This window comes from Rhizopus delemar, genomic scaffold (genome assembly GCF_000149305.1).
Source record: "Rhizopus delemar RA 99-880 supercont3.4 genomic scaffold, whole genome shotgun sequence".
Taxonomy (NCBI): domain Eukaryota; kingdom Fungi; phylum Mucoromycota; class Mucoromycetes; order Mucorales; family Rhizopodaceae; genus Rhizopus; species Rhizopus delemar.
The window spans coordinates 2,595,725-2,619,170 of NW_027137830.1; the positions used below are offsets into that span (position 1 = coordinate 2,595,725).

A 23,446-nucleotide genomic window follows, 5' to 3' on the forward strand; every position below is an offset into this window, starting at 1 on the left:
GTTTATCTCTGGTTAACATTCATATAATTTCATTCTTGTCTTGTTTACCTTATTTTTGTTGAGCTAATATCGTTATGAATTAATTGTTTGATGACAGTAACATTCATCTATTGCGAATTTAAAAAGTGAGTTGCCACATATTGTGAAGTGTGCCTTTTTTTTTTTTTTTTTTTTTTTTTTTTTTTTTTTTTTTTTTTTTTTTTTTTTTTTTTTTTTTTTTACTCTGTGTTGATAAAGAATATCGTGCGATAATAGAAATCCATAAACATCTGTGCCTGTTCTTTCAATAATCACACAGCCATAGCGCCCTACAATATGATGTAACTAAACATTCTATTAGTATTGTCCTCTTATTTATTATTGCACTATTTACATCCTCTGTAGACCAAACACCCGGATGACCAAATGAAGCAATCAAGTCACCACCTGCCAATAGCATTATCCTAACCTTTTTTCTTTTTCCTTCAACTTACTTTTAACATTTCTTGTGCGTGTAAAAATTTTAATTATATACCTGAAGCTGTCAGTACACCGTCGCCCACTGTATTTAATTCGTGCTCAAAATGATCCAATACAATAGCAGTTCTTTGATAGGTTGTTTGGCGTGCTTCCCAAGAATCAACCATGAGCCAGTCTGAAGTTGTCTCAACTGCCAACTGGCACATTCTCACCCTATGTTCTGCTTTTGCCAGCCCTTCCTTCATATAATAATCGGATACGGGTGAATAATAGCCCGCTAATAGCTCAAACTCGTTTCTTTCTTTAAAATGATCTTGTGCCATTTCTACAAATTTCAATGTTAGACTAAATACGATTCATACATCAAGCTTGTTACCAAACATTCGCAAATGAAGATAAGTAATAGGAGAGAATGAGCCACATGCAATCAATACAAGTGGGATCTTGCTTTCATCTAAAATAGTTATATATTGGTGAATGCGCTTTTTAATATAGCAACAAATAAGAAAACCTTTCATAACATTAGGTAGTAAATCTCGAGGAAACTCATAAGGTGCGTCAAATGAGACTGGTGAAAGGTTATACGAGGTAGAGACAATTGTATCCATGTGTAGAGAAAAGGGATAAAATAAAAAGTTGATCACCCATATTTGTAATCCCGCATTAAACGATCTTTGTCACTACTTCGTTATAAATCAGGTATGTTCTGAAACCCCAGATTTAGGGCATTGGGGATATTATCGACGTACAAGTCCACCGGTTCATGTTGATTATGAAAGGCTGAATCATAAATTGGAGCAAATAAAATAATTAATGACGTGAATACAGCTCTAGTCGCGGCCATTTTGTTTTGTTAATCATAATATGCCCTACTTTCACCTGTTCTAACTGATAAGAAAGATGGATTGCATTAATTGACTGAATAATGCACAAAGCACTTTCACTATACATGACTTCAAAGCTCTATTCCGACCTCTTGATCGTCTTTAGCTCAGAAGATGAACACAGTTACAATAGAATTTTACAAAAATTTAAAATTTGAATACAAAAATAAAAGAAGCTTCTCCAACTATACTTACAAAATGGTCAATATTGAAATAGAAATTTGAAAACCAATTTTCTAATAAAAGCCAAATGTCCTTTTACCAAAAGGAAGGTTTTATTTTAATATGCTCATATAAAAAGGCACATCAGTTGAACTTGATTTTAAATTTGTCATTTTTCGCTTGTGTGTTTTACTGAAATCCATCAAGAACGTACGTTTGTATTGCTTCTAGGTCATAGCATTTTACACTCGACAGCATATTACGGGTTTTGTAAAAGCTCTTAACTGCTTTAATGTTAGCAGCTAAAGGCCCATACAGTTAAAGCAAGAAAGAAAAGCACAGTATACTCCAATTCTAATCATCAAACGCTAATGAAGTTAACGCTGTTCATAGTTACAGGACTTTTTCTTTCATCACTAATATCTTTTTTGCAAAAAGGGTTTGTTTCAAGATTTATAAAAAACATGTGCAATTGTTCAAGTATTCTGGAGCTATCGCCTATCAGATCTGTGATTAGTAATGATAATAAAGCAATAGCTTCAATCCAAGAGTTAATGGCTGCTATTAGGCCAATTAGAGTTAAACTTTACCATTAATACATGCAGAAAATCTCAAGATAAAAAAGACTAACAGAATATAATTGCTATTGTAAATACTATAGTCACCTATTTCTTCTTTTATTATATTAATAATATTTTGCTTTTCAATAGTTATTAGAGTAATAGTAAACATTGCTCTGTGTTCTTATATATTTCTATTTTTTTTTTTTTTTTGCTTTAGTAAAGTAACACACCAGGTAATGTTTGTAAGATATTGGACTTAGAAAAGGTATCTATTCATTATGGATCAGTTATATGAATTAGTGAACTGTGCTCTTTGGTTAGATGAATCTTCAGTTTCTATAAAAGAAGCTACATATGCTATCAATCGAAGGTGTTATCCAGATGATACTTTTTTTTGGGAGTATTTCCAAATCTCATAAGCTTATGTATAAAAGCTTTGGCTACCAGAACGCATCTCTTCCTCAACTATAAGTATTTTTAATACAAAAAGTTTTTGTTTATTCTTTTATTGTTGTGAGTTCCGGTATAGCTTAACGCACTGTCATTAACTGATGTATTCTCCATTTCAAAAGGGAAAATTCATAGATGGGTTTGAAAGTAGAAAATGTCTTTAAGGCTATTAATCATATAGATGTCGTATAATCTGATCAGTTTCATTGTAAAATAATCAAATATTCAGTAGCTGAAAATGAGACTGTTGTTAATAAAATTGCTTTAATGTATAGTAGGTTTTGCTATCAAGGTGACCTGGGATACTGTTGAATGTATAAAGGCATCCTCTCGACCATAGAATTAAAAATGGGATTAAATGACAAATAAAGCCCCTTAAAATTCCTGAATGAACTCAATTATTCTGCGGTTTACATAGAATATTAGTTTTATGAGAGCTTCGTTTCCTGTAAAGTGCCATGTCAATCCAATTTATTTGAAAATTTAATATGCTTGTCTTTTTGTAAAAGCTACAGAATCAATAGTATTCAATTACATATCATTATGCTTAAATTAATGAAAGACTACAACGCAAATTGATTTATTATGCATTTTTTATATAATATAGCTTTATTGGAAGTTAATATAATAAATTATTGAATATTAAGATTCACACCAACGGTTGCAACCGCATTCGCTCATGTTCCAAATAGCGCCTTTAAAAAAGTAAATTTAATGGCTGAAATGTAACAATGACATATGTCAGAGTACATAAAGCAAATCAACTCAACATAATCTCATTGCTGAATAGCAAAACTGGTACAAAGGCCTTTCAGAGAAAAGAGAGATAAGGGGAAAAGAACGAAAACAAACACTCTCTAATCCATCTCAACAAAAGTAGAATGTGATGGATGCTTTGATCTTTGTTGCACTTTATGCTAAAGTTACTAATGAGAAGTGAAAATTGGATGAATTCTTTGTTACCCAGCATATGCTGTACATAATCTCGTCCTTGTTGTGCATCTTTTCTTGTACTAAAGAAGCAACATACAGATAACGAGGGCGTATAGCAAAATATATTCTACTATAGATTTACTACCAAAAATGCTATTAAAAGCTAAATATAATGAGCAAAGACTTGTGAATGAAACATGTAGCTATGGATATTAGCTGCAAGTTGATAAAGTTTATAGCTTTTCCTTGCTTGAGTCAACACAATTCGAACTCAGAACCCAAGCCCTATTTATTCAGGCACGCATTTCAAGGAAGAAAACTAGTAAAAAGCAACAATCCTTTGTTTATCAGCTTCTTTGTGTGATTTTACATAAACAATTAAACATTATACCAAGTAAAAGCAAATGTAGCTTAATGAATAAAATATTTTAAAGACAACACCTACAAATATTTTATAGTTCAATAGAAAGAAAGGACGTACTACTTAATATCCCAAACCAACTAAGGGGGTATGATTCGTAATATTTTTTTTTATTTTCTATAATAGACATATATTTCTTTGAGCTTTCTCTTTTTTCTTTATTATGTCAAACACTCCTCAAATTAAACGCTTTTCTCAAGCAAATAACAGCAATAAATCCCCTTCTCATATAAAAAACAATAGAAAAAGAAAAGATGAACAACCAAAGACGCCTGTTCCTAGAAGACCCTCTGTATCTGCACCCACAACACCTTTATCAAGAAGACATACACCTTCTTCAAAGCCAAAACGATCTGATCGTATGAAAGAGATAACAGAGACCATAAAGGCTGAAATGGATGAAAAAATGAAGAAGCAAAGAGCGTCTATGATTATCAGTGATACCAAAAGGTATTATAGCAGGATATTTCTTTTATAAATTCTTTCAAGCTTATACTTGAATTGTATACAGACATGAACTAGACGGTGTAAAGAAACGCCATCGTTCGAGTAGTGCAATCGATCAATTCATGTATGCTGGCCCTGTGTTTAACAACTCACCAGCACCAAGCACTTTACCCATCCCATCTTTTTCACCTACTTATGTATCCATAGAAGTAAACCAGCCCATACACGTCTCTTCTCCTCCCCCGTTTTCACTTGAAGCAGATTTATCAGAAATCCAAAGAAAACTAAGATCTCTTTTGAAATTGTGAAATAGTGTCCATCATACTATTGCATTTATTGGTATTGTTTAAGGGACAGGGTGCCCTTAATGGATTTTTTTTTTTTTTTTTTTTTTTTTTTTTTTTTTTTTTTTTTTTTTTTTTTTTTTTTTTAAAAAAACAAAGAACGCATATCCATCTTTTGTATCAACATGAAAGTAAAATAAATATAATGGCATAGAATGTATCATACTTTATTTTAAAAGGTGCAAAAATCTTTTTGAGTTGGGGCCTTAGATGAGAAAATTGCTCGCAAGAACATGATTTGCTTCTTTTTTAGTCGTCTTTTTTCCATCTCTTTTTGGATATCTTGAGATACTATTTTTGCTTTTTTAATGATGGAAACCGGTATATTGGCTAATCTTGCTACGTTCATTCTATAATTATAAAACATAAATAAATAAATAGAAAGAGAAATGAATGAGTATAGTTATTTTACCCATAACTACTTGTCGTCACTCCCTTTCGTAATTTATATAGAAATACTACATCTGGAAGTTCATCTACACACAAGTATTAACACGATTTCCATTTTGAAGTACGTGATTAATATATATACCTTCATTGTTTTCCTCTTCAATGTAATCCATATAATAATTGTTTGCTTTATCCGAGAACTGTGCTGCTAATTGACTTAAAGAAGGATAATGGGTAACAAAGACAGTGAAAGATTGAACATGCTGTATGAAATGCTGAAGCACGGCATAAGCAATGGCCTGCCCATCATGTGTACTGGTACCTCTCCCTAGCTCGTCAAGAATAACTAGTGACCTTGGAGTAGCTAATCTCATAATGTCTGAGGTCTCATGTAGCTCTACCATGAATGTGCTCTCTCCTCGCATCATATTATCAGAAGCACCCATTCGAGTATAGATAGCATCCAACATGCAGAGTGTAGCCGATTCAGCAGGAACAAAAGATCCAATCTGGCCCATCATGCATATCAATGCAATCTGCCGAATATAAGAACTTTTACCACCCATGTTGGGACCTGTCAGGACCATGGTCGTCTGGCTGTCTGAGAATTGGATATCGTTGGAAACATAAGATGTTAGTTTTTCAATAATAGGGTGTCGTCCTTGCTTGACATCAATCTTTCTCTCCTCTGTAAACTGAGGCCTCACATAATTCGCTTGGCTTGCTGTTGCTACCAACGATAAAAGACAATCAAGTTGAGCCAAGCAGGAGACCACATCTCGAAAGCTCTCGTATTTTTCTGAAATTTCCCTACATGACTTATTTATGACCACTATCCTAAATCATCCCCAAAATACTTTCTTACCCGAGAAGGTCTTTAAAGGCCTTTTCAGCCAACAGCAATAGCCTTTCCTTGTGTTGTTCTCGTTCTTTAAGCTGCTGGATGATATAGCGAGAATGAAATCGACTGACTGCTTTCGTTCCACTGATTTTGATCCAATCTGCTGGTACTGATTTTGCTTTAGTATTTTCTACTTCTAATAAAAACTATTGGAAAAAAAAAAAATAGGCAAGGAGGGGTTGGTTTTAAAGATCAGATTGAAACTATGCAAAAGGACATTTACCTCAATACCAGCAACCTCGACATATTTCAAATTGCTCAAATTTGTCATTGTCTTCAACTCTTCAAGGTGATCATAAAGTAAACCTTCCACAAATTTGATATTATTTTTTTCTCGAGGGATATCTGGCCATTTTGCTTCGGACTTGAAGAATTTTGTCTTGTCGGAAGCATATGTAGGATCAATCATCTCTCTATAGTGTGAGACATCGTGACGAATACTTGGTAACGCGTTAAATAAACGGTTGAGCAATTCAGATTTAAATTGTGGTTCAACATCAGTTGAAAATAGACTTGAAGCAGCCAACAATGCATCTAATACTTGCACTAACTCTGCTGGTGAAGACTGTAAATAAATGGAAAAATTTAATCTTGTTTTCATATACACTATTCTTTTTTTCTTTACCCTTCCATAGTAAATACGACATAAACCTTTTTCTACATCAGGCAGCTGCTTCAGTAACGTCAAGAGTTTATTCTTTTTGGGGTTGCTCGAAATCAATAGTTCATTAATAGCATCAACACGCTCATTTAATTTTCTAACCAAGTTAAATTAACAATTTTATATACAGCAAGACCAAAAAAAAAAATATTTACTCAATATCAACCAGTGGTCGACCTACCCATTTTCTTAATTGCCTTTGACCGAATTTAGTACGTGTGTGATCCAAAACAGAGAATAAGGAGCCTTCTTCTTTGTTATTTATATTATTACGATAAACTTCAAGATTGATTAAAGTATTGGCATTCATGAGCATATGGCTTTTTGATACAAAACTTGAGATACGTTTGCTTATGTGAAGCATGCTGGATAAATCAAATTCCTTTAGATATCGGATCAGTGCGGCTAATACTTTACTAAGAAAAAGAAACTTATGTAAGGAGCAATAAAAGAATATGCGACATCTTTTTTTTTTTTTTTTTTTTTTTCCTTACATGACAATATCAGGTAGTTCTAAAATGGCAGGTAATGTTTCTGCTTTTTCACTTTTAGAATAAAATTCTGATATAAAAGTAACTGCAGCATTGTAATCCACAGACAGTGTATCGTTCAGCGGCATTTGCTCTATCCTGACCGCACCTTCTCCTGTACTCAGATGTTTTATCAACTTTTCTGTGGGTGTACTTAGCACATGAGGCACTAAAATCTCGCTTGGTTCAATATGCAATAAACGTGTTTCTAATTCATTTCGCATAAATGTATCTTCAAAGGTATCATAAATAATATCTCCAGTAGAAGGTTGGACAGCTACCATGCCTGTATATACACGGTCGTCCGGTCCATTTCCACCACGCCTTTCTTCTATCAAGCACATTAAATACCCTGAAGCATGTGTCATGACAGGTTCGTACATTTCATCCACGATTGTTCCTTTTGTCAACATTTGAGTCAATTTGCGTTCAAAAGGTTGATTTCTGTTGGATCCTATTGCTTTCAAGGCAGCTGTCTCTGTCTGTCGAACGATGCCGACTTTATATCCCGCATTCACTAGTCTAGAAAAGCATTCAGTCAATGTAACAAAAGAGATCCTTTGCTTACTTTTGCACATGAATCGACAGTCTGTGAACTGGTATGCTTGCTACATAAAAGTTTCGATCAACCATATTCGCAATGTGTAATATTCTTGAAGCAATCTGTATGCTTTTGTCAATAGTATCGATTCAAGTAATTTTTTTTTTCTTACTTTTGCATCTTCTCCAAAAAATCGAAATTTGTATCCTACTTCAATCAAAAGCAAGCAGTCTGGGTAACGTGCTTTCAATTCTAAAACTTGTAATTCAAGTGGACTGTGCTTTTGGGGTATAGGCTCCATTCGTCTTTGTCGTTTTGCTTGCTCTACTGCACCCAACCTTTCGACGAATTGTTCATGCAACTCCTTTCGGTCCTCAGCAGAAAGCACTTTATCTTCCTTTAAACCCTTGGTTTCTATTTTATTTTTTGGTTGCGGTGCTTCTAGTTTTGGTTTTTTAGACGTGAAATAGGAACTGATCGTTGCTTGACGTTTCATTGTTTTTTTTTGTCTCAAAGGAAAGTAAGCATCAATTTTTTTCCTACATTTTTATTCTCAGCTTTTATAGAAGCATTATGCACAACATATACAGTTCTTATATCACTTTTGACTTTTTTTTTTTTTTTTTTTTTGTTTTCGGTACACTTCTTAAAGATGAAGACTATTTCTTAAATTATCAAAAGATGAGAAAGAATGTCTATCTGAAATCATGTTTGAAAGGTTAAATAGTTAAACTGACTTATTTTACGAATCAAGAAAATTAGAACTTTTAAAATAAAACGCTATAAAATAGGTTGCAATATTCTTTAAAACGTGATAAATTTGAAGAAGGGTTGAAAACTTCAAATTGAGAATTGAACTCCTTTTTAATGTAATTTGGTACTAGAAGCAGTGTATGCCATATAAGGAAAAACAAACAATTTCCATTTCCCACGTGTCATTCTTGCTAAAGGATTACGCACTGATAATAAGTTATCTTGCATATTTGACAGGTAACATTAAAAAGAGAGAGTTAGGGAGTATATGTAATGAAGGATAAAGTATAGTGAATATGCTTTTAAGATAAACCATGATTTATATTTTATAAAATATTTTTTATTTTCATTTAATATAATTGAATGGAAAAGTATAAACAGAAAAAAAAAATATATAAAAAGCAACATTCACAATATACATTTTATCTCCCTCTCTCTCTCTCTTATTGTTTTGATATAAAGTGAAAAAAAAAAGAACAGAATGAAGCATACAGAAAAGAATAATAAATATAAATTACATATAACTTTGCTGAGAAGAAAACAAAGGACTTGTATTAGACGAGTTAGAGTTGGTGTGAATCATGTTGTTTCGATTCGATAATTGTAGAGAAGTGTGATGAAGGTATTCTTGCTATAAATTAAATGTGAGAATGATTGTATGCTTATATTTTTCTTCATGTTTACCACCACTTGACATTCACAATTGCCATGAGTTAATAATAAGTTACGTAAATAAATGCTTTCTTCACGAAGTTGACTTATCTGCTCTTGCAACTCCTTATTTCTTCTCTCTGCCAATTCACCCTTCTCTTCTAACTCTTGAACCCATTTCTTTTTCTTTTGTCGGCATCTGTAAGCTGCTTGTCTGTTCTTTTCCAAAATGTCTTTACGATCACTGTCTGTTTTCTTTACTGAATAGGGTGGTGATTTGATATGATGTGGAGGAGTAAGAGGCGTGTTGGGTTCATAATTGCTAGAATTGGTCATAGTTGGACTGGGTGGTATAATTGAAATATCTTGTTGCTTTTGATCTTGAAATAAAACAGGTTCGTTCATATAAAAACTAGACATGGTGTTGGCCGTGTTGGGTAAATTCCAATCTTTGTTTGTAGCAGAGTCCATAAGAAACCTTGTAGGTGTTAATACAGTACAATTGCTATCAACTATAAAAACAATTTAATTTCTTTCAACTGCAATCAAAATCATTTACACAAACCTTTAAACATTTAAAAATAAGCAAAAGGAATTTTAAAGAAGAAAGAGAAAAAGAAAAAGAAGGATGCTTTTATATTAAAAAAAAATAATCTAAACACAAGGATATTTATGCAAAACAATTTCATGATGACATTAATGCTAAACTTAATTTTCTACAATCTACTCTTTTTAATTGGACAATTCAAATCCTTTCTTTTCATTTCTATTCGAATATGAATAATGAATACATTTCTTGAAAAGTATTGAAGCAATATATTATTTCAATTAGTAGTTTGTTTATTTTTATTATTCACAGTCATCAATAATATGAAATAGAACAGAATAGAACCTTTTTTTTTTCTAAAATAGATTATTCGTACTCAAATTATATTTTGTGTGTTCACATCTTTATTTGTTTACAATTAAACTTTTCTTGTAACTGTCTTACAACTTCTTGTTGATATCAGCATCATACTCATAAGAATCATTTTCCTGTTAATCACAACTCTGGTTTCACGCAAGTCATATATTCTTTTTTTTTTTATGAATATAAAAGTGATATCGAAATGCATATAAATCGAGATCTCATTTTTTATACCCAGAAAAACCAGAACGATGGTACATTTGCTTAATAAAGAAAAGAACCTGTTCGGAAAACCTATTGTTTTTTTTTTTTACTTCATGCGGCGAAGGAATGTTGAGTAAAATGATGGGTTATTCTTTTTTTTTTTTTTTTTTCCTTCATCTTCTAGAATTCATGGTTCAAACATAAATTTCTTACACAGCAAATGACAATGTGTTGTAAAAAAATGATTGATTTATATGATTTCTTTGTGACAAAGTGATTGTAATAATACAAGAAACAAGAGAGAGAAAAGAGTACGTGATTTTATCACAATCAAGCAAATAATCCAATTTTTTTTAATTAGAAAAAAAGAAAAGAGCATGTCATCATTGATTTATTTCCAAAAAAAGTCTAGTGGTAATGCATCATCCGTGAACCTACTTTTTTTTTTTTCCTTCTTTGATGATTGACTTCTGGAGGCTGCAAATATAAAGCAAAATAAAGCTAAAACATAGTTAATTTATGCCATTTCGTCATACAAAAAAAAAGGTCAGCGCCGATCTCATCATATCTCGATTGTGGCATGTTTCACGATAATTCTGTATATCTTCCGATGAGATACATGCGGTGTTTTCTGGAAAAAAGAAATACCTCAAAACGTTTACCTCAAATTGCTTAGACCCGTGTCTGGCATTTTTTTTTATCAAACGCGCGTGCTTTAGATTGTTTTCATAACTTAACCTCTTTTTGTAAAGGTATTAAATATGAATGAATCTACTGGAATTTATTGGAAGGTTTTGGATACAACTATTAATTATAACCTCAATTAAAGCTCACAGTGTTTTCGTTTGAAAGCTTTGTCAGTTTAGGTCTATGTATTACAGAAAACTGATTTTGCACAACTCTTGATATTATATGTAGTAAATTACAATCTTATATATGAAATTTAGAGTATGCTCTTCTAGCCCTATTTCTAAACGTATTGTACAGAATGAAATAATATTTTATTTATTATGCATGACATTAGTGTCTCTGTATTGGTGTTCAAAAGCACTTTAAATTATCATGAAGCCCTTGTATCTTAAGTTGGCTTTTCAGAATGTATTCGAGAATAATGTTTTATAATAGAGGATACCATCGAAAATGTATCACAACTGCATACAGCTTATTTGTATACTTTATCAGCAATTTTTAGTTTGTTTTCTTTCACAGTATTCAATATATTCTAACAAAACATAATGATAAACAATAATACCTTGTTTCAAGTAAAAAGTCAGAGTAAAGCATCAATAACTGTAATGACCATTAAACATTTTCACATCAGATTGCCCTTATCACATACAAGTTCAACACATGGTTATTTATATAAACAAGACCTAATTAGAGCTACTATAGAATGAGTTAATAGGATGTAAACTAAAATTAGATGGCGTGTTTTCCAAGTGATGGAACAGAAAACCTCTTTGTTCATCCCATAAAGCATTTTTATCCCAATACTCATATAAAAACTTTATAATCTCTAAATACTCATTGATGACTAGCTATTTTATCACCAAAAACACTGTTTGCCCAATTGCAGTTGAAGTGATTGTCTGATTTCAGTTACGTCATCCTACTTGTATACTTTCACAAATTATTCATACACCTTCAGAAAAAAAATCGTCCCAATTATTATACACCTCAAGGTAAACAAATTATGATTAAGCCTCCTTAAAATATACACACTTTAATAAAGAACATCTTGTTTCTATCTAAAAAGCTCTATTGCTTCCGACTTATTTGGTTGTCGCTAACTTGGAAAAATCATAACATTATAAAAGTCCCCCTTTATTTCCTTCTTTTGCTTTATCAATCCTATTCCGCTCCAAATACCCGGTATCAAGAATCTGTGAGAGGCATCGGATTCAGAAGGCTGCTGAAGAGGCACGGATTCTTGGCATATTTGATTGATGAGTTTCGAACAAGTCAGTGCTGCCCCTCTTGTGAACACCGTAGCCTTGCAACCTTCAAGAGAATACCAAATCCATGACCATACCAAAGACGAAGTAATTCTAAATTTATTTGTCATGGTTTACTTTAGTAATCAAATACTCGGATCAATAATTATTAAAATTGTTTGCTGGTGTTTTTTGTCACTTAGATGTACAAATCAAAATAGCAAAGTGACCATGCAAAACATTTCAGGTGTCCAAGAGCTTTGTGAACGTTTATGGGGTCGGGATTTGGCAGTATGTCTAAATATGGCCCATGTTGTTCGTAATCTTCGCTTGAATGGTGAAATACCAGAGAGGTTTTAGCGCGCTAGGGATGAAAGAAGAAGCCCCAACTAGAAAAAGAAGAAGCTCCGAAGAGAATGAAAAACGGCGAGTTTTACCTAGAATCCTGTAACTTTCCAACACAGTTATCGCTGTGTTATCCTAGATGCACTTTGGTTAGCATGAACTTTAGTAACTTGGTATTTGTTTGCTAACATTCAATTGTTGCACCTTTTATCATTGAATGTAGGTTTCGAGTTATTGGTAAGTTTCATGTTATTGATGTATTATCTATTTTCTACCTACTATTTTTTTTTCTTTTATTATATGTACTCATTAATGCTGCTATTTTTATTTTATCTTTTGCATCAATTTTTCTTCTACTTTTGCTCAAAAGGATACCAATAATTTTGGAATAAAGTATACAGACACCACTCCATATAGTTATCTGTTTAAAGCATAAAGGCATTGAAAAATAAAAGACAACTTGAGTAAATGAAAAGAAAGTGATCTTATGGTGTATTTTGTATACAAAAATGATGCTCTCATTTTCAACTTTGTGGATTTATCAACCGTCTTCTAAGTTATGGATAAACCATCAAAAAGTCTATCTCTCGATCACTAATTAATATTCCTAAAGCACTATCAATACAGGTGGAAAATTTCTAATTGCTTTCAATAAGCAGCCTTTTAACAATACCATTTCTATTTTATTTAAAAAATAATTTAGATACTCTTATCAAATTTAACCTGCTATCAAATCAAGCTAGAAGATGTGTGGTCTTTCATCTTTTATATCAAACTTTATGCTTGCTTTGCAGAAAAACATCAGAAATGGATGCAATGAAAACACAAATTCTTTCTATATGCAATCTGACAGTCAAAGAAACGTTTAGCATGAGTTGAATGAAAATTGAGGAATTAAAACCCTTTAATCAAGTTTAAGCTGCACAAAACAAGTTGTAAACTCGAACCACGCAAAACTTATTTTATGAGCTCAAATCAGAGCTGCATCTAAACTAGTGTATTAACCCCATCTTCCTATTGATTTTATCACATGCAAGGTATTTTTCATTATTTGCACTCTAAGCCCTTTTCATGTGCTAATTTATGCTAATGGTCTTTTAAAGGATTAACTGCTTTATTTTCACATTCTTTTATGCTATAGTCATACAAAGCATCTAATTTAGGCAAGTAATGTGTACAAAGTAAATGATATGATTCAAGCGTACGCATTTCAATCAAATGATGATAACGTAATGAACTAAAAAAGGCACATTCGAACACAAAGCGTGAGCTAATGAAGGTAGCTCTTGATGACCTATTCAAAATTCCTTTTGTGTGCTTTGTACTTTAAAATTTGGAAAGATCATGGATTCTTTTATAGAAAGTTTTGGTACGAGACCAACACGAATGAACATCACTGCATGTAAAAGTATTTTATTTTGATTTTACATAGATTAGCTAAATAATAGAATAAATATTGTTTGCCCAATTGAAACGATTCAAAGGAGGCATAACTAGATTAGTGTCTATCGTAATCTGAAATTTCATTCCTTTGTCCCTGAGTCCCTTGAGAAAATACAGCATAGATCTGCAAGATTTTCATTGCAACCATCTAATATTGATAATATCTTTGTTATTGATTGTATTATAGCAGAGTGCAAGAAGATGTCTTTGTTTGTACGACTAGTCAAATAAGTATTCTATCTGCAAATTCAGTGTCTCCCTGCAGATAGATTATGTAAATTTAACTATGCCCTGCGTGATACATTTTATAATCTGAGACTATACAAAAATGAAATGACTGACGTTGATTTGCATACCAGTTTATCATAATTAAATACACATACTGATTTTGGTCACTGCTTGCTAAATAGCACTACATCATAAAGATAGACAAAAAAATGAAAAGAAAAAAAAAATTTCAATATATTCACAAAAGTAAAGCTTTTATATATAGTTCATAGTTAAACATGCTCTTCTCGACTACCCATTGTAATCTTATAATTGGGTGTAGGGCAATTGTATGATGCGCTGAGATGATCTTTTTGCTCTTTTGCTGGTTTTGAAGATAGCTTATTTTTAGCGGTTGTATATTCTATAATAGCTAAATTGATCTTAGCTACCCTGCTTAATTTCTTTTGGTTTTCCCATTTGCTACATACCTTCTTTGATTCCCTTCTCTCCTTGAGCTAAAATACCAATTGGTATTTTACCGTTCAGCGACAATGCCTTCAATTGGTTTACCAATTCAGGATGTTCTTTAAGCACAGTATACACTCTCGACATTTTACCAATAGCAATCACTTTTCTTCTAATAACCTGCTTGCGGTCTAATACTAATTGATTATTATTTTCTACCAACAACATTGCTTAATTGAATTAAAATATTTAATAATAATAAAAAAAAAAAGAAAAAGAAAAGAATATAAATTAGTGCTTATATAAACATTGTAAATCTCTGCATAACAAGATTTGATGTGGAAGACTTGGATTCATCTTTCAAGAAATCTAAGAATATTCCTTCTTTATGTCATATAAAGTCACCTGGAAACGTATTAAAAAACAACCGAGTCCCCTTTCTCTTCTACATAAAATGGCATGTGTGTGTGTAGATCCCCTTTGCTAATGTTTTTCTCAATACGCCTTTTTTTGTAAAACAATGATCAGCCACTTGTTTCTTTTCGTGCTTGCTTTTTTATTTAAAATTAATCTCCACTTGCACATCCTCTGCAGCCACAGTGAACGCATTCCACCATTTTACCTTCTCCTAGCTTTTCTTTTGGTACTCTGCAAATACATGTTGTTCCAAAATTTGTATCTTTGGGTTGAATACATCGAAGACAGCATAATTTCTCAAAACCAGGCTATAGAGTATGTGTTGAATAAAAATAATACTTTTCTCACTTTTTTTTTTCTTACTTTTTTCCATTTGGCAATGAGATTAGCATCGGCATACTTGTTCTTTATCAAGTAATCGTATAGATCTCGTGAAATAATCTTTCTTTTATAATATAGATCGTAAATATAACGAGAGCGTTGATGGTGAATACGAAATACTGGCCAAGTTGATTCAACAACACGTTTTCCTTCATGGGATTCATTTTCAACTTTTTTTTAAAAAAAAAAGAAAATACTGTCAGATCATGTTTTCATTAATTTTCATTCACGTACCATCTCTCATTTTCCTTGCAAATTCTTCCAAAGTAGGCTCAATCTCATCAAATCCCTCAGGAGGCCGCTTTGTTCTTTGTGTCCTTATTTTCGGCATTACAGTTCTATAAGCTTGAAAGAGAAGGTGCAAAAGAAAAAAAAAAAAAAGAAAGGGAGCAATATCCTTTAGACACTACTAGACAATTCAACTCGAAATTTTTTACGTCACTTTTTAAATCCCAGTTGACAATTCAAGCTATGCACTACAAGCACAGCATTATAAACAGAGAGCTAGAATTAAAGCATTATAAGTTAGATACTGATATTATAAGCTGGCTGTCGTTTATATAGAATGAAGCCTTTGTCGTCACAAGGATTTTAGCCATAAATATCAACTTTTTTTGTAGATGCTTTCTTGTTTACCATCTACATCTTTGCTTGCTTTCTTAAGACATATAAAATGAGCGTGATCAATACAGGAGCATACTCTATCATGCTTTACATCTTTAATCGACAGTGCATTCTGTTTAAATGTGGCTCGATCATTATAGGCATGAGGTTTTAATTTGTGTTATGACGAAATATTCATATATGTTTTGTAGAATTTGATTTCAATGCAACAGTCTGCAAATTCTGTATAGCCTTGTGTATTTCTGCGTTAACATACATCTCATTACTTATATTTACTTTTTGAAAAAAAAAAAAAAAAAAAAAAAAGAAGAAATTCGCTCATGATGTACTGCTGATAATGTATATATGGATTTTAATAGCGCAACTCTAAAAGCTAATTTTTTTTTTGGCCATAAGACTCTATTTTATTCCTTACTAAAAGCTGAAAGAAAAAGCCCGCTGATATAAACGAGGACATGTTAAACAGAAATTTGAAAAGTACAGTTGCGTTATCTATTATACATTTTGTGAATAGGTTAAATGTAATCTCTCAGGCCAAATTTGTCACTTGGTATATCATCTAGCACATTTTTATGGATGAAAAGTGTAATACTTATCAAGACCCATTAAAAAACATAGTGATATAAAGCTGATACAAGCGTATTAAATAATGAATTGTCGTAAAAATACAAAAGATACTAACATAGATAATTGTAAGTAGATAGCTTTAATGGTTCTTTCTAGACCTGGTTAATGATAATCTCATCCAAGAGAGTCATGCATTCAAGGAATTGTTACCATTGAGCTTCCTATATGAATCAGATGACTATGTTAAAAAAAGCCATATGTTGTAAATTTGTCACGGTAATACAAGATATAACACTTGAAAAGCCCAAGTGTACATAAACCTTGAAATACTGAGCTACAGTTAGTACTTTTTGAAAGCTACTTTTCACAAGTCTTGTTTTTGAACTTACGTAAAGAGTACATGCTGATTTATTTCAGGTAGTTTGGAAACTTGACAGTATTCATCTTCTACATGTGCTAAGATTATTTTGCACAAGCTTTATCTGGAGATGAATTTGCTGGATAGGTCTACACTATACATTTCTAGGAGAATGATACATATTAATATTTATTGCATACTCATTAGAGTTCCTTTCTAATACCATTTAAAATAGTATTTTTTAGAGCTCTATAATATCCAACAGTCATAAATCACGTCATCAGCTTATCTCTTTTGTTAACTCATCATTTGCAAGCCAACTTCAAATTGCAAAAGTCCTTTAAGATTGACACGCTTAGTGTCATAGAGTTTGAACAATTGGCTTTTAAAAAACTTTATTTCATTACAACAAAAAAAAAAATAACCATGAAACAATATTTATTTGTTTATTAAATATGAAACAACTGAAAAAAAAAAAAAAAAGGAAAAAAAAAGGAAAAAAAAAGGAAAAAAGAAAAGTGTATTTTTCTTAGTTCTCAAAGCCTACTCTTTTTTTTTACATAGCAAGTTTTGATTAACAGAATCAACCACGAGAAGGTAAAAGTACATCTGATCCCAAAAACAAGAGGTGACAGCAAAAAGTATCCAAGTGCCAATACGATACTTTAAGCTAAGGAACCTTAAAGGAGGTACGATGCGCGTCAACGCGTCTTCTGATTCCTACCTTTGATGAATCAAGCTCTATTCCTAAAGCTTATCCATCATGAGGGGCTCACATTTGGGCCCAAGCAACTTTCTGAACTAATAAGAATAAAAGGGATGCCAGCTCACCCACGACTACCAAACAGCCCAGATTGACAACAGCCACTTGGTGATATAACCCAAACATGACCCTATCACACTAGTCGTCACCGGTAAAAAAAAGATTGCGATGGCCTGCCATGTTACTCGAAATAGCTTTTGGTTCGATACTTCCTAACAAAAGCATAAGCATTTATTGTTGTAACCGCATGGACTGCCCAAGAGCCGCAGATAAGAGAAGAGCCTGTTTGCACAAACACGCCGCTGGATAACGCCAAGTAGCTAAATCCTCAGATCTGCACATTGAATCACCAATGTGTGTTAGGTTGCAGTGCAGCCCAGACAGCATGGACAGCTTGTCTTTAAACAAGGTGTCACAGACCATAACAAAAGCAATTTTTACAAAGTGAAACTAGAGCAGTTTCTAACAAAGAGAAAAGAAAAGAAAAGAAAAAAAGGGGGAAAAAAAAGAAAGGTCTTAAAAAAATGTTGTCGTGTTTCAAGTTTAGACGCTTTTCATTGGACAGTGCTGTTTGTGTGTGGATATTGTAAACTTTATTTAGGTACATGTGAATAAAGAGGTATTAAATTATGAAATAAAAAGCGTGAAAAGCAAATATAATCTTTTCGAGTCTCTTGTAGCTTTTATGTCTTTAGTATCTTTTGCTATGATTTTTATAGAACGCTGAAACATCATGAATTTATAGCCAGTCACTATACCGCATTATGCCTTGTTTGTAGACACATAAAATTTTCTTTGCTCATCATAAACAGATATAAAAGTATCATTTATCACAGCAATCAGTATAAATATATTAAAAGTAATACATCTTATACATGTAAATACCTTGTATTCATTTCTTCAATTTAAGAGTGTTTTTCAAATAGTATAGAACTTGGTCTTAATTATTCATTAAAAGACATACTCTGTTATTACAGTCAAACTGTACCCTCACAAACAATCTAATCATCAAAAGGCATAAGGTTGTTTTTATATGCTTTTTGTACTATGCTATCAGCCTTTTCATCCTGCAAAATAAACTTTTGAAAACAGGTATAAGAATCTATAAATCATACAATTGACAATGTCCATGAATATTAAAAGAAAATCCCTTGTTTGTAATGTCATACATTAAATGCTTTTTTAGCATACGTAAATGTACACATAGATTACGTTAGGGTATATAGTAAATTCCAGATCATAGATTTATAAAAAAAATGGATAGATTAGCTTACTCTAATTTAAGTGCGCCTTTTATATATTCTTATTTATACATATTCATAAAACCCAATTATGTTTGTTCATTACTGGTATTGATGATACGATTTATTCATTCCAATCTACCTCTTGTAGGAGTGCTGTTCTATAGCTAAACTAAATTGAGATGCATCAAATTAATTCAACTGATATAAATATCCTAGCACGTAGAAGTACTTAATAATTACCATATGTAGAAGTGTATTGATTTTAATTTGCTTTCTAAAGCTCCATTCTTTTTTGTTATTGACTTCTTACTTTTGTAATTGCGTAGATTCAGTATACAAAACTTTTTAACAATCTTTGATTAATATCTGTAGCTTTACTGGTTGTAGAATCAAGGCTTGAAACAGTTAGAGTTTAATTGATAAGGTTAAATTGAGCTATTTCGATAAAATAGATCTTACTCCTTGGATGTAAGCTTGCATGCGAAAAAATAAATTGAAAAGAAAGGTTTTTTCTAGAATATAAGTTAATCTTACAACCTGTTTTGGCTATTGATGTTAGATACTTGTCATTCTGTTTTCCATTTTAGTTATTGATTTAATAAGCGTTTATTTTTGCTGTATATGCTTAAAGAGCAGAGAGATATGCAAAAGTAGCCTTTAAATTTAATGTAATGGCAACAAAATTATCTGTAGTAATACTCAGGTAATCAGCTTTGAGAGCCCTATGCTTTTACTCAAAGAAGTGTTCTATGCTTTTAATATATATAAACTCAGCATTATGATATCAAATCCTCTGTTTTTTTTAGGTTTTTTTTTTTTTTTTTTTTTTTATAAAGACATGCAGCGATTAGCAGCAACAGAAGATTTAACAGGCGTTGAATGGCGCGACACGAATTGGCTAGAAGTAAATATTAAAAAAAGAAAGATATATTTTGTTGATTATTTTAAATAGAGAGTAGGAGGCTTTCAAAATCAACAAACTGTCTTAGATTATTTTGCTCTTTCACCATTTTGGGATCGACAATGCAATAACCAAGTACTTGCGATGCAAACTCAGTATAATGATTTAAGGCAGCCTTATGAAGCTACAATTCAAGCTCTTCGGTAAAAAAAAAGCACCTTCTGCCTCTTTTATTTTTTTTTCAACAGCCATTTAACCAATCTTATTTTGCTAGAAAAATGACGGGTGTTGAATTTGCTATTGTACATGAACAACCACCTGTGTGGGTTATTCAAAAAAGATATCGACGTGGGCCAGCAGAGGACGATGTGAATCCCATTGCTACTTATTATATCACAGGAGCCAATGTATATCAATCACCAACCATCTATTCTGTCATTGCAAATCGACTGGTATTGCTTTTCTTTCACAAAACATGATATAACTTCAGAAAAACTCATTTTTTATGTATAGTTGACCAGTTTATTTCATGTAAATAGTGCCTTTAAAGAAACACAGAAAATGATGAGCTTTCATCCTTCTAAGGGATACAGTTGGAAACAGGCCAATGTAGATCAACAAAAAAAGCAACCAAATACAATACTACGGGCCCAAGAGACATTGGCACTAAGACATTGGATGGATAGAACAATCGAAATGTCAGCTGTAAAGATAGTTCAATCTCGCCAGGCAATGGACCAGGCTGATCAGGAGGATGCTTCAAAAACAAACACAGATATATCCTCAGCGCTTCGAGGTAAAATAAAACATGAGTAATTTTTCATTACCTAATAATCTATATTTATGAAGAAGATGGAAAGCGTCCAAGAAAGCGCAACGATGACGGAGGCTCATCAAACCGTAAAAAGAAGAAGTAATAAAGTATCTTTTTATTGCGATTTGAGCATCTTTTCTGCACGTTTGATAGATCCTTTGTCTGTCTTGGGCTGACGTCTAGCGTTCCAAAAGCCTTCGACAGCAAAAGGTCTTCTAAGCTCTCCTGTAGTTGTATTTCCATGAAGATAATGGATACGAGCTTCTTTTGTCATGAAAAAGGCTTTAAAACCCATAATGCTTTGCATAAGAAGAGGTTGAACGTATCCAAATTTGAGATGAATGAATGCAATGATAGCAAGACTAGTAAAGTTCTGCTTTAGCTGTGTGTTCACTTGATCAAGATCATACTCTATCAAAGCGTCAAATCCTAATTTGCATTGTTATTTTTATGAATCTTACCCATATTGGTTGTGTTTACTAATCTATCCTCGATTACTGATCCATCCCATCTTTTTCCCCCAGGTTCAACATACTTTAATACATTCGCATCTAAAATTTTGTTAGAAGTTTAAATTGAATTGAATTGCTGTAAAAATTTACCATTCTTTTTGCGAATGATTGACAAGAGATTCACTGATAAAAGTATAACGATAAACTGTGAGCCCAAGTAAAAAGTCCGCACAGTACTTAACCATTCTGGACTGTCCAAATTGAAAACTTTGACCACTTGACGAATAAAGAAAAAGTACGCGACATTGAACAGTGGATGATTTAAGATTTTTTTCCAATCTGTCATCTTCAAGAGAAAAGAAATGCGATAAATTAAAGAACCGATGTCGCTGATGTTTTTTATAAACAAAATATTGGTGGAACAAAGGAAAGGAAGAAGGAGATCTGATCATTTCTTTCAACGAAAGAGCAGATTGTCTTAGTGTCACTATTTTTGGAGCTATTTGTTCTTTTCTTATTTAATAAACTGTGCACAACTTTAGTATCTTTTTAAAGTGTCCAATGACTGTTTGATTCATGTTGTATTCAATCTCAACAAAAACAAAGCATAAAATATACTCTTTCCAGAAAGTAAATTCGCCCAATGGTGAGAACAAAATTCACCTGAAGGAAAGAACAAAATTCGTGTTGTATGTCGTACCTAATCCAATCGTACGGTTGCCGGAATGAAGACGAAAGATGTGGTACTAGCTCTCTGAGACGCGCTTTTTTATTCGTAGTTTTAACTTTTTAAACAATAAAATACAAAACTTTTTATAAATCACTGTTCTTCATAACTTTCTTGCCGTGTGTTTGAAAATTTTTTTTTGTTTGTTTAGTGATTGAAAGATGTGTATAATTCCCCAGTACATGTATACGTATCTATATATATATTATTATTATTATTATTTTATGTAGTGGGTTAAATTGTCTAAATAAATTTTCTATACCAAGGGGTAGGTTGTACCACATCTTTCGTCTTCATTCCGGCAACCGTACGATTGTACGAAATGTAAATTCGTCTTCGCTGGCAAATCAGATGTCTTGCTGCCAAGAATGTTTTGTAGGGCAAGTCTTGGTATCTTTGGATATATAAAAGCACACCAAGTGATCGTCTCCGTTTTACTTCTTTTTCACAATTACACTAGAAACCATAGGTAATCAACATTCAATTCTTGTTTGAAAATGGAAAAGGTTCTGTCGTCGACGAATATGACAGACCTGGACCAATGGATTATACTGTTGATGAGGAGCAGTTTCGTCTTGAAACATTGAGCTCTCATACGCAATATTTAGCTCGACTCCCTCTGGAGCGCGAAAAAGAAACAGAGGCAATGCAGATGGAAAAGGAGGCAAAGCCTAATCGTGATGTTAAAATGAGAGAAACATCAGTGAAGCGAAATTATACACGCTATTCTGACCAGGACAAAGTGAGGTTTTTCAAGCTGTTGTTTGAGAGGTGTTTGAGTGCAGCTGCTGCCGCAAATCAACTTGGGATTCATGCTCGTACAGCACAAAAATGGGCTGCGCAGTACGAGAAGGATCCTGACAGTATCTTTCAGAAACAGAGAAAGACCGGTCGTCCGCGTATTCTTCATGAGGGACACAAAAGCGCTATTCTCGAGTGTATTGATGAGAATCCTTCCGTTGTCCTAGACGAAATAATGAAGAAGTTAAAGCAAATATTTACAGCATTAAAAATATCTAAAAGTACTTTGTTTGATTTTGTAAAAGAACATTGCAATTCGTCTCTCAAAAAAGCTCGGCTTCAGCCCATAGACCGGAATAGCAAAGAAAAGATTCAAGAGCGCTTGGATTGGATTCGTAAATGGGAAAAAAACAGATATGGATTTTACGAGAAACTGTGTCTTTCTTGATGAGCCTGCTTTCCATATTAATTTGAAACGTAGTATGACATGGTCAAGGAAAGGCACACCTGCAGTGGTCACAGTTCCCAAAACACGAGCAATAACAACAACCATTTTAGGCGCGATTTCTGCTGAGGGTCTAATCAAATGCAGCCTTAGACTTCCTCAGCCTCCATCCAATAAAAAGAGAAAGAGGAGAGATGGCGTTGGGCATACGTGTAAAGGAACGGTTATGGACACTATGTCAGTTTTCTGAAAGCCACAATGGATGAAATGGATCAGTATTCGCACATGAAAGGTCACTATCTCGTGATGGATAATGCTCTTATCCATACATCAGAAGACATAGCAAAATACGTAAAATATCGCGGCTACCGCTGCGCTTACTCGCCTTCATATTCTCCTGAACTCAATCCAATT

General features: G+C 32.7%; 10 protein-coding genes across 10 annotated transcripts; 5 read left to right on the forward strand and 5 right to left on the reverse strand.

Moving 5' to 3' along the window:
* Window positions 1-290: 290 nt before the first annotated feature.
* Window positions 291-704, reverse strand: RO3G_06460 (uncharacterized protein; the record flags this gene model as incomplete). The annotated part of the gene is made up of 3 exons (XM_067661050.1): window positions 291-308; window positions 374-426; window positions 515-704. 3 exons carry the CDS (start codon window positions 702-704, stop codon window positions 291-293), a joined length of 261 nt encoding a protein of 86 aa, XP_067517151.1.
* A 3,331-nt stretch (window positions 705-4,035) lies between these two features.
* Window positions 4,036-4,627, forward strand: RO3G_06461 (uncharacterized protein; the record flags this gene model as incomplete). Its single annotated transcript, XM_067661051.1, has 2 exons — window positions 4,036-4,322; window positions 4,384-4,627. The coding sequence occupies 2 exons, from the start codon at window positions 4,036-4,038 to the stop codon at window positions 4,625-4,627; spliced, it is 531 nt and encodes a 176-aa protein (XP_067517152.1).
* A 381-nt stretch (window positions 4,628-5,008) lies between these two features.
* RO3G_06462 (uncharacterized protein) lies at window positions 5,009-7,429 on the reverse strand (the record flags this gene model as incomplete). Its single annotated transcript, XM_067661052.1, has 7 exons — window positions 5,009-5,013; window positions 5,196-5,863; window positions 5,919-6,100; window positions 6,178-6,519; window positions 6,580-6,712; window positions 6,771-7,031; window positions 7,110-7,429. 7 exons carry the CDS (start codon window positions 7,427-7,429, stop codon window positions 5,009-5,011), a joined length of 1,911 nt encoding a protein of 636 aa, XP_067517153.1.
* Window positions 7,430-8,953: 1,524 nt separating this feature from the next.
* Window positions 8,954-9,665, reverse strand: RO3G_06463 (uncharacterized protein; the record flags this gene model as incomplete). The annotated part of the gene is made up of 3 exons (XM_067661053.1): window positions 8,954-9,070; window positions 9,124-9,602; window positions 9,650-9,665. The coding sequence occupies 3 exons, from the start codon at window positions 9,663-9,665 to the stop codon at window positions 8,954-8,956; spliced, it is 612 nt and encodes a 203-aa protein (XP_067517154.1).
* Window positions 9,666-12,223: 2,558 nt separating this feature from the next.
* Window positions 12,224-12,909, forward strand: RO3G_06464 (uncharacterized protein; the record flags this gene model as incomplete). The annotated part of the gene is made up of 4 exons (XM_067661054.1): window positions 12,224-12,243; window positions 12,339-12,472; window positions 12,704-12,717; window positions 12,898-12,909. 4 exons carry the CDS (start codon window positions 12,224-12,226, stop codon window positions 12,907-12,909), a joined length of 180 nt encoding a protein of 59 aa, XP_067517155.1.
* Window positions 12,910-14,423: 1,514 nt separating this feature from the next.
* Window positions 14,424-15,727, reverse strand: RO3G_06465 (uncharacterized protein; the record flags this gene model as incomplete). Its single annotated transcript, XM_067661055.1, has 5 exons — window positions 14,424-14,554; window positions 14,622-14,795; window positions 15,221-15,323; window positions 15,379-15,566; window positions 15,631-15,727. 5 exons carry the CDS (start codon window positions 15,725-15,727, stop codon window positions 14,424-14,426), a joined length of 693 nt encoding a protein of 230 aa, XP_067517156.1.
* A 942-nt stretch (window positions 15,728-16,669) lies between these two features.
* On the forward strand, window positions 16,670-16,853 carry RO3G_06466 (uncharacterized protein; the record flags this gene model as incomplete). Its single annotated transcript, XM_067661056.1, has 2 exons — window positions 16,670-16,712; window positions 16,744-16,853. 2 exons carry the CDS (start codon window positions 16,670-16,672, stop codon window positions 16,851-16,853), a joined length of 153 nt encoding a protein of 50 aa, XP_067517157.1.
* Window positions 16,854-19,790: 2,937 nt separating this feature from the next.
* Window positions 19,791-20,332, forward strand: RO3G_06467 (uncharacterized protein; the record flags this gene model as incomplete). Its single annotated transcript, XM_067661057.1, has 3 exons — window positions 19,791-19,856; window positions 19,905-20,056; window positions 20,128-20,332. The coding sequence occupies 3 exons, from the start codon at window positions 19,791-19,793 to the stop codon at window positions 20,330-20,332; spliced, it is 423 nt and encodes a 140-aa protein (XP_067517158.1).
* A 450-nt stretch (window positions 20,333-20,782) lies between these two features.
* RO3G_06468 (uncharacterized protein) lies at window positions 20,783-21,132 on the reverse strand (the record flags this gene model as incomplete). Its single annotated transcript, XM_067661058.1, has 2 exons — window positions 20,783-21,078; window positions 21,129-21,132. The coding sequence occupies 2 exons, from the start codon at window positions 21,130-21,132 to the stop codon at window positions 20,783-20,785; spliced, it is 300 nt and encodes a 99-aa protein (XP_067517159.1).
* An 875-nt stretch (window positions 21,133-22,007) lies between these two features.
* On the forward strand, window positions 22,008-23,035 carry RO3G_06469 (uncharacterized protein; the record flags this gene model as incomplete). The annotated part of the gene is made up of 3 exons (XM_067661059.1): window positions 22,008-22,024; window positions 22,077-22,170; window positions 22,316-23,035. 3 exons carry the CDS (start codon window positions 22,008-22,010, stop codon window positions 23,033-23,035), a joined length of 831 nt encoding a protein of 276 aa, XP_067517160.1.
* Window positions 23,036-23,446: the final 411 nt, after the last annotated feature.